Below are 13,793 nucleotides of genomic sequence, written 5' to 3'. Positions count from 1 at the left end.
GACTTTGCTAGCATAATCAGGAACTGGGTTTTGGTCAGTGTCAATACTGCTCACAGATTAGATGAGCGTTACGGGAAGTTAGCAGTAGGCTTGGTTTCAAGGGATTAGGTTTGCTATTGCATCATTGAGCCCCCATGGCACCAAGGCAGGGCTTCTGTCTACAGATCGCCAAGTCCTGATTCGCCCCCTGAGACCAGCCCTGGTTTGCAGTGAGATTTGCACCAGTACTGACTTATCAGCTACAAGAGGGTGGGGTGGAGGGTTAGGAGTAGTAGTAAGTTACTACCTGCTTGTTTCTGCCTGTCACTGTATAGCAAATAAGTGGTTACTCTGTCTATCAGAGGGAAGAAAATAATTCACTTTTCCATTACCCATTACCATTTGTTTTCTTTCAACCGTCACCTCAGCAACTTATTCATTTTTAAAAATCATACATTCTGTCTCTTGACATCCAAATTGCCCTTTTTTGTTTGTCTTTTATCTTTGTTAGTTTCTGTTCCTCTTTACTAAAGTTCTCAAATTACTCCTCATTGTTATCAAGCTTGTCCTTCTGTTTGATGCGTGACTGGTATGTCTTTCCTGTCCCGTCCCAGGGGTCTTGTCTCGAGAGTGAAGAGCGCCTCAGTCTGCAGATTAATCTGTCAGCACGTGATGACCGGCCCACTGACCTGGACAAGCTCAAGCCTTACGTCATTGAGCACATTTTGGTGTTGCTGATGGCCCCCGCTGCTGGACAGGCTGCCGTAGGTGGGTTTGTTTGACCTGTCTGACCCAATGTCTGCAGACAAATGAGCTGTGGTAATGTGACAGCACTGCACAGTGTCACTTAAATATACCGCACAGCTCGATAGTGACTGACACTAGTGTACTGCTTTTTCTTCAGACTCCACTCAAATGACCTCAGAAAATGTCTTGTCTTTTGGACAAATTTCTGTGGTGGACCTCTATTGAAGCAAAAGTTAAAATAGTGTTCATATTTTGATGTTAGAGGTAGACTTAATGAGGCTCTCTGAAATTGTATGTGCCTGCTTTCCCCCTTCTTCTGAACCTTGTTTACTTTGACTGAATATGCTGAGGTCATCTTTCATTTTCACTTTGTATCATAGCGTTGCTCAAGAGATCATCTGTCTCTGCAAGCAGGTTTCAGCAAGTTCTCTTAATGCCATATAAAGAATGTAAGGGGAGAACTTTAAAATAGAGATGAGCCGATACCGGTACCAGTATCGGTATCGGCTCCGATACTGCCTAAAACGCTGGTATCGGGAAGTACTGGAATTTATGCACCGATCCGATACCACGTAATAAAGCCCTAAAGAAAATCTACGTTAAAGTAGTTTATTTATGTTCTTTTTCCGTTCATTGTTTGTGTTTGTTCATGTTTCACAAAGAGTTTAACCTGAGCCAGACCGACAACAAAGATAGAAATAATATCACATCCATACAGGGATAGTAGTATACAGTTGTTAAAACATATATGACATAAATGTTATAAAATATATGACACACTGGTATCGGATCGGTACTCGGTATCGGCCGATACGCAAGTTCAGGTATCAGAATCGGTATCGGGAAGCAAAAAATGGTATCGGGCCATCTCTGCTTTAAATAGCAGAAAATGGTCAATTTGTACATGCATCAGGATCACATATTTTCTCCTGTACTGTACATGTATATGTACACTGCTTTTATTTGTCTGAACATTTGTTTTTGTTTTGTTTTTGTTGGTTTTTTTTTTTTTTTTTTTACAGGGGAACCAAAAATAGGAGTTTATATGTTAAATTCTGGAGACAAGAAGCTCTATGTAAAGGTGAGGTGTTTTTCTTTCTTTTGCTATATTATAGATATTACAGGTCGAAATGTATAGGCTATGACAAGACATTTATCTCTCCAGGACATGCATGTGCTATCAAAAGTGGAGGCCAGTCTGGAATTGAATCAAGTTCTTCTGAGACCAGAGGCAAAAAACTTCACTGAAGTGGCTACACTTGCCTGCAGAGGTGAATACTTATTTCAATTCAAATAATTTCTTCTCAATTCACTTAATGTCTTGTAAGGGCAATTGCATTTGACCCAAACGTCCTGCAATATTTTTTATATCAGGTTCATTGCCAGGCAACGGAGGGAAATGCATGAATCATATCAGTTTGAAAATTCTGGGAAACCGGACAGCCTACAGCTTCCCTGGACTGCATATCACACACAGGTAAATGTTGTGACCTTTGCCATTTTACACTCAAGTTGCCCAAAGAAACCATTAGAATTAAGCAAAGCGTCCCTTTGTTTGAAAACACTGGCTGTAGTTAGCGACAAGCACCTGGAAGTACACATTTCTATTGTCTCTGTTGTCCATTACAGACATTGATGAAAGGCTCATGAAGTGTCATTAACATGTGATACTGGATAATTAGAAAAAAAAGCATACCTTTATTAGTCCCTCAAGGGGGAAATTCAATTTTTTCACTCTGTTATTTTACACATTACACACACAGGCCCGAAACACATGCACATACACATAGGCAGAGCAATGGGGGCTGCCCATGGACAGGTGACCTGAGCAGTTGGGAAGGGTTTGCTGCCTTGCTCAAGTGCACCTCAACAGCGCTAACTGGCACCTCTCCGGCTACCCAATCCGCACTCCATACTTGTTCTGCACGGGGACTTGAACCCGCGACCCTCTGGTTCCCACAGACTGAACTACTGCTGCCCCCATACAATAACATAGTATTTTGTCATTCCGTTGTTTCCTTCTGCAGAAGGACCATGGGGGATTTGTTCAGCCTGTTCCAGGTGAAGCAAAGAGATGCAGACCAGTTGGATCTGTGGCTGACAAACTCCCTCCTGCCCATCACTGTGAAGAATGCCAGCCTTTCACAGAAGCTGCAGGGAGTAATGAAGGTATGCACCACTGCCTTGTGTAATGAAAGGAAGCAGATCTGATTACATGATGATATAATGATGATCATTAGACTTCCTCTTACCTAATGCCAAGTGCATTCTGACACACTGCACTTCACCCTCTTATCATAAGGATCCCAAGTTCAGGCGAGGATTTGACACTAATGTCTCTGCTGCCCCTTGTCTGTCAGGTGATGAACTTCAGTGCTCCATTGACAGTTCCCCAGGGCTGCTGGCATGTCCTGTCCCTCAAGCTGCTCAGCAAGGCCTTGCCTGCCAACCAGGGGTTCACCCTGTGTCTGCATACCAGCCTGGGCACAGCCCTGCACATTCCCCTTTACTTTCACTCCTCTCCTTTAAAGGTAAAATACCAGCCATTGTGGCTACAGTAGTGTGTTGGGTTGTCTACCACTATACAGGATCAGATGTGGTAATAGATGATGTGTCTGTCAGCAGGGGGAAGTCGTGTTTGAGGCGGAACAAGAGTGTGGACGACCTTGCCCTCTCAGATTGTCTGAAACAGGTGAGACGTGACACTTCAAACCTCTGTGAGAGAAAAAAGTCATAATCTGAGTTTTTTTATGGTTCATTTATTAATTTATAATTCTCTCTAATATCATATCAGGCCGTTCTGAGTGGCAGCGTTCCCTCCTTCCCGAGTTTTCCCCCTCGTCTTGGGCCATAGACGACAAACTAGCTGCTGAGCTCTGTTCTCGATGGCAGAGCCACAAAGACAAACTGTCTTGCAGGTCAGTCAACACACAGCTTTCTTTTTCATGCTATTGTGTGTCTTGTAATCCATCATTACCCACCCATTAACATCATTAATCATGTAAATCCTTTTGTCTTCTCAGGTGGCCCAGACTCCCTGTAGAGACGTCCTCTCCTCTCGACTTTGGTGCTACACCCATCAATGAGAGCAAGGTGGGCAACACCTAATGACTTGTCACTAAACATGGTGTACTCCCAATAAGTGACATTTGTCTGCAGCAAAAAGAAAACACTTGTTCTTTGTTCCAGGTGAAGACGTTCATGCTGAAGAATCCTTCCTCTTCAGTGGTTTCTGTAGAGATACGAATCCTCTCCCAGTACCCAGCCCCCCTAGAGGCTTTGGATCTCCTAAACAAATGGTATGCTGTCAAAAGTATATGTTTGATATTGCAAAGAGTTATTCATTCCCAGTCTGTTTGGAGTTGTATACCATGCTGCTCCAGCACATCCCTCAAGTTGATTTGTTTTTTTCTCTGTTTTGATTGGCAGGTTTAATATCAGCCCCCTTTCTGTCAACATCAGCACTACAGAGTTTTCTCTGTTGGCCTCCCCCCAAAAGGTAAATCCTGAGAACACATCTGGGAAGTAAAGTTGTTGCACTGTTAAATCTTTTTTTTTAACTTACTTTTAATTTACTCATCGATCTTTGGCTCCCAAACTTTAGTGTTGCATTGAACGCATTGACAACGCTGTCATTGTTGTGCTTCAGTCTTACCGATGTTGCTTTCCCTCCAAACCTTTTCCCCCTCCCTCCTCTGTTTGCGTGCAGGCGGGTGGGAACGTGGAGGACATAACAGGGGAGGGTGTCCTGCGTCTGCTGCTGAAGCCCTGGGAGGCCAGAGAAGTTGCTGTGGTCTTTACTCCCTCTGAACACAAACCCACCACTACCATTCTCATCATCAGGTACTGATTCATACTCTTAAGATGAGTTTCATAATGGCGGAGGATTTTGGAAGAACATTGGAAGAGATGTTTCGCAATAGTGGAGAATTTCGGAGACCTTTTTCACGGCCGATGTTTTGACTTAGCAGGAAGTCATAGTCAAGTTTTGTCATAGTAGGAAAAGCACAGGTGTTTCTAATAATGGTAACGATGGTTCTGTTCAAGCGTTCCAGTAAGCCATGACAGTAGCTATGTTTCCATCCACACGTTTTTATCCGAATTAAGTGATATCGAATGAAAAATGCCTTATGGAAACTGTAAAATTCGATTGAATTTCATGAATATCGACTCAAATGAAATACGTTCGGTCTCATCGGATTTTATCTTGATCGATATACGGCTTATGCGATAAACGCTGATGGAAACGTTATTTGCCGAATAAATAATGAATTGCGATTAAGTTTTAGGTCATTTTATGGTTGCAACCCGCCACAAAACAAAGAAGTTTTAATTTCCGCCCAGTATTTCCGCTCTGTTTGCACACATGGCGGGTGTCAACAAAGACAGATGGAAGTGGACGAACAAGGAGACGCACTACCGGACACAAATGTCCCTTATGATGCAGCGATCGTCTACCACAGCCTGTAGTACGATTGATGGCCAGCCCTTTCTATTGACTAAATCCCTGTAGCCTTCAGCAGGGGGTCTAATCGGGACGTGAGTCCCGTCTATTGCGCCATACACCTGTGGCACAAGGTGCGCTCTGGAGTTACGCAGTGAGATATCATGCGCCTCATCCACTCCAGGTAGGTATATATACCTTCGCATCATCCTCGTTCGTATGGCATTGCACACGGCGTAAACACACCGGTACACGGTGGTTTTGCTGACTCCAAACGTTTCGCATACCACTCTGTACTCTGCGCATGTAGCCAGTTTGTAGAGCGCAATGGTGATACGCTTCTCGGTTGGAACCGGAGGGCGATAGCTTGCGACATCTGGGGAAAGGGACGGGCCAAAAAAATTATACAACAGGTCATATGTTGTCTTGGTCATCCGAAAATGCTTCAACCAAAGGGTTTCCGTGAACAGTTTGGAGCGCTGTCGTTCCCACACCACAGGCCGCCTCCATTGTCGTCATCTGCATCTGCATCATCATAGCAATGTGTTGATAGCGTCGTTGTTTTCTTATTATAGCTTGATATGTCGCTATCAGCTGGCACATAAGCACTATTACAACTTGTGCAATATTGATCATTTGTTGGTAGATGGCATGATCCATTTTGTCTAGCAAAACTTTGTTCGCAAAAGTCAGCTTGAATGTTGTGCGATTCAGTGCGAAAATGAATGGAAACACCTTAAAATGTCTAAAATCAATTCAATATACCAATGTGATCGCAAAACAGCATGTGACGTCATTACGCACAGGTTTGTATTCGCTTTAAAGCCGTTGGATGGAAACACACTTTCACCAGCTTTATTCGCATGAGTTTTTTTACCGAACTAGATAATTCGATTGACAAGTGGATGGAAACTTAGCTAGTGAGACAGCATGCACAATACCAGGACCTTAAACTCAAAGCAGCTAAATGGAATTCAGGAAAAAATGACATTCATGACATCATTCATTTTTTATTATTTACAGCTGTGTTTTTCCCACTGTGATAAACATGTTAAAATGCTGTCCTTGAAAAGGGCCTATTGCCTACCAATTTTAGGCATCCGCTTTCCTGCTAAAATGCAGTGTGTATCACAGGAATTACTTTATGTATTCATTTTTATTTTATTACAGGGTGAAAATCTGAATAAATCCAACAACAAAAAATGAAATAGTAGTTGGACTTAGTTGGCCCTTTATTGTGATATCAGGAACACATTTTGTTACTGAAGCATGTTTTTACCAAGCATGTTGAGTGCAATGTTAGTTTTGTGAAACATTGTCTTTGTTTGTCTCTTTTTAACCGTGTTTCAGGAACAACCTGACAGTGTTTGACATGATGACGGTGCAGGGCCACGGGGCCAAAGAGCTGCTGAGAGTCGGAGGCAAACTGCCCGGCCCAGGAGCCTCTCTGCGCTTCAATGTTCCTCAATCAACTCTAATGGAGTGTCGTGATGGTGAGATTAACGGTTAAACTCAATATCATTACATGTTAGGTAATAAAGTGTGTTGGTACACTTTAAACAGAAAGATAAGGCAATCAAACACACAAAACTTAAACGTTACTGCTTGTCACTCCTAGGCCTGCGTACCAACAAGCCACTTTTCGCCATCAGAAAGAGTTTCAAGGTGGAGAATGCAGGAGAGCTTCCTCTGACAGTCATGTCAATGAATATTAATGGATATAAGTGTCAGGGATTTGGCTTTGAGGTCTTGCAGTGTCGCCCCTTCAGCCTGGACCACAACACCTCCTCTGAGATCACCATCGCGTAAGTGCCTGCTTTATTGGTTTAACTAGGATTTCTTTTTTTACTGTTGTCACTTAATATATAAACCATGTTGTCATTAACTTCTACGTTTCTACATATTAGTTAGATTTAAAATGGATAAGGGATTTTCGCTGTGCCCACATCTGTTCAGTCATGTTCTGCTTTTTTTATCTTCCTCTTTTACATGTTGGTGCGATATGTCCTAATATACATTTCTCTTCCTTTTTAGCTTCTTGTTCTGTCTCTTTCTATGTCCATTTCTTTGTGTCTCACTGTCTCTACCTGTCTGTGTCCTCAGCTTCACCCCAGACTTCACCTCATCCTGGGTGATCCGGGACCTCACTCTGGTGACATCACGCGGCACCTCTTTCCCTTTCACCCTCAATGTGACGCTGCCCCACCACATGTTGCCTCTGTGCGCTCAGGTGGTCCCTGGCCCCAGCTGGGAGGAAACTTTCTGGATGGTCACCCTGGTCTTCACATGGTTAGTACCTTTTTTAGTGTTTGTTAGATCATTGATGATCCCTTCCACAAGATATGTAGAAATAATCTGTTGAATGATATTATGTCGAGTTCATTTTTTTCCACACAAAAAATTATATGCAAGTATGGAGATCCCACAGGCTTTAAGTTACCCCTCTCTCTATTTGTCAAACTACTCTTTGTTATGAACATGATAACTAGCTAACGTGATAAAAAAAAAACAAAGCCACACAAACAACCAGTCAGCTAACCGCTACCATGCTAGCGGTTAGCCCCCTCGTTTCGTCTAGTGACGTAAAAAGCCGTGCAGATTTTGAACCGCTCGCCCGGAGACTGAAGGCAGGTTACATTCAGACACCTGTATCTCACTCAAAACAGCATGGATGTTTTTTTTTTTCCCAAGTTTGTATGCGTGTGGAAGCACCAGAGACACAAAATAACACCCCAAATCCCAGCTATTTTTTCATAATATGGACACTTTAATGGAGGGGTCAGAAGAAGAAAAGTTGCCGCTAATGCTCCTTTACTGATCAGAGTTGGACATTTATATTAAAGAAAGAATATTCTAGTATTAGTTGAACTATTCACAGTAGTAAGTCATTATTGTTTCTAGTTTTGTGTGTGTATTGGAGGTGTAACACATTGTCTGTTGTATCTGTTTGCGTTTCAGCTTCTCCCTGTTTGGTGTGTGTCTGATGGCCATCCATCAGGCCCAGTATATCCTGACTGAGTTCTCTACACCCAGCATCAGGAGCAACCACAACTCTGTCCTCTCCCGGGATAGCGGTCTCGTCAATAATATAGCACCCAATGGAGTAAAGTATGTCCAATGTTTTTCAGTAATTTGTATGCACAGTGTAGAGACCGTTAACTGTTTGCATAACACAAATACTGCAAGTGGATTTAAATACTTTTTGTGTCTTGTTTGTGCAGTAAAACAAAGGGCAGTTGTAAGAGCTATGTGGACACCTGTCACACCTCAGACAAAGGTAAGGGGCGTGGCTCTCCAGCCTTGGCTAACAGCCCTGCCCCACGTCCTCAATCATCCTCAAAGAGGGGCTCCTTAACCACCACGTCCCAACCACAAAAGAAACACAAGGTTTCACTCTATTACACCAAATACAAATCAAGCTCGTCCACAGCAGCGTCTGATGCTGTGACAATGGACGAAGAGCATGAAGACCTGACACCGGACCCTCCCCTGACCCCAGACCCCGATATCTGCAACAACAACGAACCAGCTTTCATCAGTGAGATGGATAAAAAGACAACCGCAGAAGACCCCCACAGCACTATAGAAGATAGAGTGCCAGCAGCAGTTATGTTTCCCATGGAAATGCCTGCTGGTTTCCCAGATAACGTCACAGTGGGTCCAGGACCTAGACCCGGCCTGTTGGTGTGCAGTCCTGTAGAGAAGAGCTGCACTGAGCACTATGCAGAGAAAATCGACTCTGAGAAAAGGGACAGTTCTGAAATGGAGGTAAGGAAGGTGCTGGAATTTACTATGTCTGTACTCAGTTCAATTTGATGTCTTTTGCAAAGCTTATAATACCAATGGCTTCTCATTTACAAACAAACATCAGTACTTCACTTGTTTCTGTCTCCAGCTAAGAGAAGATGGCAAAGGCCAAAAAAAGAAAGCACAGAGCTCGGAGACTGGAACTGCATCCGGAAATAATAAGGGAAAGAGGAGTCGCAGGAAGACAGAAAATGTCTCCAGGTAGACCTCACCATGAATTCATTTACATTTGTTCTGATATTCCAGTAAAATGCCATATGATACTGGTCTTTGTTGTGTCATATTTAAAAAGTGACAGAGCATCAACCAGCAGTGAAAAAAAAATTGACATAAAATGACAATAAGATGAAATGTGTAATCATTGTTTTTGTTTGGCCCTAGTGCTCCTGAGCACAATGTGGTAGTGATACCAGAGAGGGAGAAAGAACCCGATTGGAAAGCAGCGGACCGTCACATCACTGGACCCCGCAACAGGAACCGCTGCTGCAACGGCACCAAGTTAGAAGCACCAAAGCCTGGACTGAGTGTGGAGAGCCCCGTCAAACAGAACGGTGGGCGTCCTCGTGAACCTGTCCCAGTTCTTTGCAGCTTTACTAACTCGACAATAACCACTTGATTTGAAACTCACTGGCCTTATTGATGTCCGGCAGGTGTGTGTCCTGCTCGTACTCGACGGAAGTGCGCTACGGAGCGGCGTGGTGGTGGAGTGTGTGAGTCGGGCTCGGACTCCGGCAGCTCGTCAGGCAGTGTGAGGGCCAGCAGAGGGAGCTGGGGCAGCTGGAGCAGCGCCAGCAGCATGGAGGGAGACAAAGACCCCAACGCCCGAACACACGCCTACACTACCTCAGCTAGAAAAAGTAAGGAACACTTGTGCACTACCTTATCTAGGAGAAACCAGAACTATTAATGTACTATTACGTTCAATAACTAACAAAGTGCATAATCATTATAGAAAAACATGGATTGTATCACAGACGAGAAGGGTCAATTACATTCCTTTGACATTTGTGCAAACTGATTTTTGTCTTTTTGGTTTTTACAGGGGACTCCATGCAGTACAGCGTCTACCCAGTAGAGAGAGACTGCTACCAGACCATGAATACAAACTACAAGGCTCTCAGGTACCTCAGCACACACACACACACACACACACACACACACACACACACACACACACACACACTGAACTGGACACAAGAACTTCAACTGACTTATTTATGTGGTAATGTGGACAAGATTTGGTTTAAAAAAGTCAATGTGAAATGTATTCCATATGTGGATGGTACGGAGCACTTTTATTAAAAGAAATTAGTTAAACAAAACGTACATAATGAACCAAAAACTTTTCAAATATGCTAAATATACACAGGGCTTAAAGTATTCCGGCACCGTGCTGGATCTCCGGCGTGCGGCCGTGAGAAAAACAAAACTAAAAAAATTGGGAACTTGCATGCATGCGGTTTAATATTTTCGAGTCAATTGATTTCACCTACCAATCATATGAGAGGAACGCAGCTCTAACTAACGCAGGGCTTAAAGTACTCGGGCCTGGTGCCGGATTTCTGGCGTATGACTATTTTAGAAAAATAAATAAATTAAAAAGTCCACATGGGATTTGTTTTTGATGCGCTGCATTTAACCAATCATCGAACTTCCACCTTCCAATGAAACGAGTTAGCCAATCAGATGCAAACTAGGGTGGGTCTTTGCCGAGTGCAGTGTGGTCTCCGTGGTAACGCAGCTTAAAAAAATGGAGGCAAAGTTTATCAAACTTGGAGCATGTAGATATAGCTTTAGTTGAGAAAGGAGTTAAAACAAATGGCGCTGGGCATGAATAGAGGACATGAGGAAAAGGGTGGAGACGGGAATATGTTCAAGGAAGATACTGTACGGCAGCAGCGGTAAGAAAGTGCTTGCTAGTCATTAGATGCTAGTCCCAAAGCTTCGGTCCGTGCACTCTGTCATACGAGTACGTTACCGGCAACGACGGCTACCGCTGCGACTGCGCCTTCACTGACCGACCGTGATACAAACAATACGTGTGTGCACGTTCATAACGGAACACGATTTGTCATTAACGATTGCCACTGTGTAAAAGCTATTCGAAGCCCAAACTGCCTTGACAAAGCTGTCTGTTTGGAATCCAACATAACGGCCTTGTCCCAGAGTTTAGACGTCTAGCTATATGAAAAGCTAAACAATGCAAAGTTTTTAATAAATGTACATGAAGCGACTAATGTCAACATGGACAAAATCATGAATGTACTAATTCGCTTTTTTGATGATGACCTGGCCAAAGTAACGACACATCTAGAAAGTTTTGTTTTCACAATGATTCATTGTAGTATTATATTATTGCAATATGTAAATCTACATTGACTCTTAATTGAACATGGAAGAAGTAAAAATTGATCCAAAACTTTTTACTTCTTAAAAATTATGACTTTTATTATTGTGTAATGGAAGAAGGACTTTAACTGTTTTGCCAGTCAAATGAAAAGTTTCAGGCTCAGGATTTTTTTTCACTTTAAGCTCTGTATACAGTCATGTTGCACAGTAATGTTTATTTGATCTATTCTATTAGGGTTTCTTTTTCTAAAAAAGTAGTGTTAGTTTTTACTTAAACGTGTGAATCAAAAAGTAAAATCTGATGATTGTATTTATTCACTGTTCGCCATGGCCAAGCCACTGACGACAACCGTTAAATTATAATTAGTATTATTAGAAGATACTTTTTTGGAAATATACAATTGTGTTTATCTGTTCCCTGTTTGACTTGTAACTTTTGTCTTTTCTCTGTTTGGCATGAATAGTTTGTACCGTAAAGACACGTGCCAAAGCCCAGATCCCACAGCGTCCAGCTTTGCCCCGAGTTTTGCTGCTGTTGCTGCAGGAGTAGACCGGAACATGGGTAAAGACATTCATAGTAAATATAGAGCTGGGAAATATATCGATATTATATCGATATCTTGATATGAGACTAGATATCGTCTTAGATTTTGGATATCATAATATCGTGATATGACATAAGTATTGTCTTTTCCTGGTTTTAAAGGCTGCATTACAGTAAAGTTTCTGACCAGACTGTTCCAGCTGTTCTATTATTTGCCTTTTCCCCACTTAGACATTATGTCCACATTACTGATGATTATTTATCTATAATCTAAGTGGGAAGATATTTTGTTAAAGCACCAATTGTCAACCCTAGAATATCGCCGCAATGTCGATATCGAGGTATTTGGTCAAGAATATCGTGATATCTGACTTTCTCCCTATCGCCCAACCCTAAGTAAATACATACTTTATTTGGTTACAATTTACTTGAAGGCATCTACATAAGATGACAGGACACTGTCATGAACGTCTCATAAACATTGTAAACAAGTCATAAACGTTTATGACAAAACGCTTCTTTTAGTAAGTGTCATTCGGTTTTTGTCATGACAAGTTATGGTTAGGGTTCGAGTTAGGGTTCATGTGTCATGACTGTGTCATGTGTTCATGACACTGTCATGTCACTCTTATGTAGATACCTTCAAGTAAAGTGTAACCCTTTATTTGTTTGTAAGGAAAAGCTAAGTCTAAAATAAACAGCTGCTGATGTCTTCAACAAAGACGGCTTGTGCATTGCGTCTGATTTCTAATGGAAAGTTGCCATGTGCTCCCACAGACCTGACTGGTCAGTATTTGCCTGAAGAGACGTGGTCAGCTCCATCCATCCCTCTCACCAATGAGTTCAGATACAACACCACCGAAGCTCTGCCCTACATACCTCAGCCAGCAACCACAGCATCATACAATGGGTAAGCGTTTGGATGCAGATTTGTTAAAACCTTTTACAAATAATAATTTTTATATTAACAATGAATCACACGATGATCGGTAATGTGAAAGGGGTCTCCTTTAATGACAAATTCATCACCGAACAGCAGACAGACAAAGTTAGGGAAAAGCTGAAAAAAAGAAAGTTGAAAATGAAATGATCTGAAGGGCCAGATATTTTCCTCAGGAGTTGGTAGAGACTAGGGCTGCACAATATATCGTTTTTTTTATCATCATCCCATTTTTTTTGTTTGTTGAATGAAAATATCAGTAGAAAACTGCACTTCATTCTTTTTTTGTGGTGCTTTCATGTTCAATTCAATGTTCAATTTGTTCAATACAAGAATGTTGGAAATTATTTCATTTCATTTGTTTTAAATTCAATAAGCATTTTTTGTATTTAAGCAGAATACTGAAAGTAGCAGAAATGCAGAACTAAGTGCTAAGGGTGCTCCGATCAGGATTTTTGGGGCCGATCACCGATTGCTGTGAGCCGTGTCGACCGATGCCGATCACCGATCACCGGGTCTATTTGAAACCTTCTATTTATCATGTCATATTTATCATATATTAATTTTAATATTCTTAACAACAATGCATAAGTATTCAAATTAACAGAAGATAATGTATTGTGAATTGTCAACGGTTTACTTTTATTGACAGGAAACATTCCACTTCCTCTGTTAGAAACACACCTTAAACAGCTTAGAGCTTAACATATAGCTAAAGACTTATTCAGAATAAATTACAAAACAACTGTCAGTGTGTTCTTCAGTGTGTCTTTAGTGTGTTCTGAGCAGGAGGGGGCCACTTACATTTTTTACCAGCCACTTTTTCCAGAATTCAAATTTATAAAAGAGAGTGCACTATCATATTTTGAATTGCTTTATTAAATTATGTTTTATTATTAATACATATTTTATTAATATAATGTATTTATTATGTGTCAGTAGCTTGTTGATCTTTACATTGTAAGTTCATTTCCTATCCTGGC

General features: G+C 41.8%; 1 protein-coding gene across 3 annotated transcripts in view; it reads left to right on the top strand.

The window, feature by feature from the left end:
* The window catches only part of tmem131l (transmembrane 131 like), a 45,834-nt gene that overhangs the window by 26,120 nt on the left and 5,921 nt on the right, over window positions 1-13,793 (top strand). Inside the window, exons 9-31 of one of the 3 annotated variants that reach the window (XM_031302277.2) lie at window positions 594-747; window positions 1,749-1,807; window positions 1,892-1,997; window positions 2,101-2,203; window positions 2,754-2,895; window positions 3,087-3,257; window positions 3,370-3,418; window positions 3,521-3,644; window positions 3,750-3,819; window positions 3,916-4,025; window positions 4,156-4,225; window positions 4,436-4,569; window positions 6,521-6,663; window positions 6,789-6,975; window positions 7,274-7,459; window positions 8,129-8,278; window positions 8,392-8,938; window positions 9,066-9,178; window positions 9,359-9,528; window positions 9,628-9,834; window positions 10,020-10,098; window positions 11,782-11,888; window positions 12,648-12,780. In XM_031302277.2, coding sequence (XP_031158137.1) covers window positions 594-747; window positions 1,749-1,807; window positions 1,892-1,997; window positions 2,101-2,203; window positions 2,754-2,895; window positions 3,087-3,257; window positions 3,370-3,418; window positions 3,521-3,644; window positions 3,750-3,819; window positions 3,916-4,025; window positions 4,156-4,225; window positions 4,436-4,569; window positions 6,521-6,663; window positions 6,789-6,975; window positions 7,274-7,459; window positions 8,129-8,278; window positions 8,392-8,938; window positions 9,066-9,178; window positions 9,359-9,528; window positions 9,628-9,834; window positions 10,020-10,098; window positions 11,782-11,888; window positions 12,648-12,780 — 3,314 coding nt within the window. Of the gene's footprint in view, window positions 1-593; window positions 748-1,748; window positions 1,808-1,891; window positions 1,998-2,100; window positions 2,204-2,753; window positions 2,896-3,086; window positions 3,258-3,348; window positions 3,419-3,520; window positions 3,645-3,749; window positions 3,820-3,915; window positions 4,026-4,155; window positions 4,226-4,435; window positions 4,570-6,520; window positions 6,664-6,788; window positions 6,976-7,273; window positions 7,460-8,128; window positions 8,279-8,391; window positions 8,939-9,065; window positions 9,179-9,358; window positions 9,529-9,627; window positions 9,835-10,019; window positions 10,099-11,781; window positions 11,889-12,647; window positions 12,781-13,793 lie in introns of all 3 variants that reach the window. The other 2 variants (XM_031302276.2, XM_031302275.2) reach the window with 2 other exon arrangements.

The sequence above is a fragment of the Sander lucioperca genome, chromosome 4 (assembly GCF_008315115.2).
Source record: "Sander lucioperca isolate FBNREF2018 chromosome 4, SLUC_FBN_1.2, whole genome shotgun sequence".
In the NCBI taxonomy this organism is placed as follows: domain Eukaryota; kingdom Metazoa; phylum Chordata; class Actinopteri; order Perciformes; family Percidae; genus Sander; species Sander lucioperca.
This window is presented reverse-complemented; position numbering and strand designations above follow the sequence as displayed.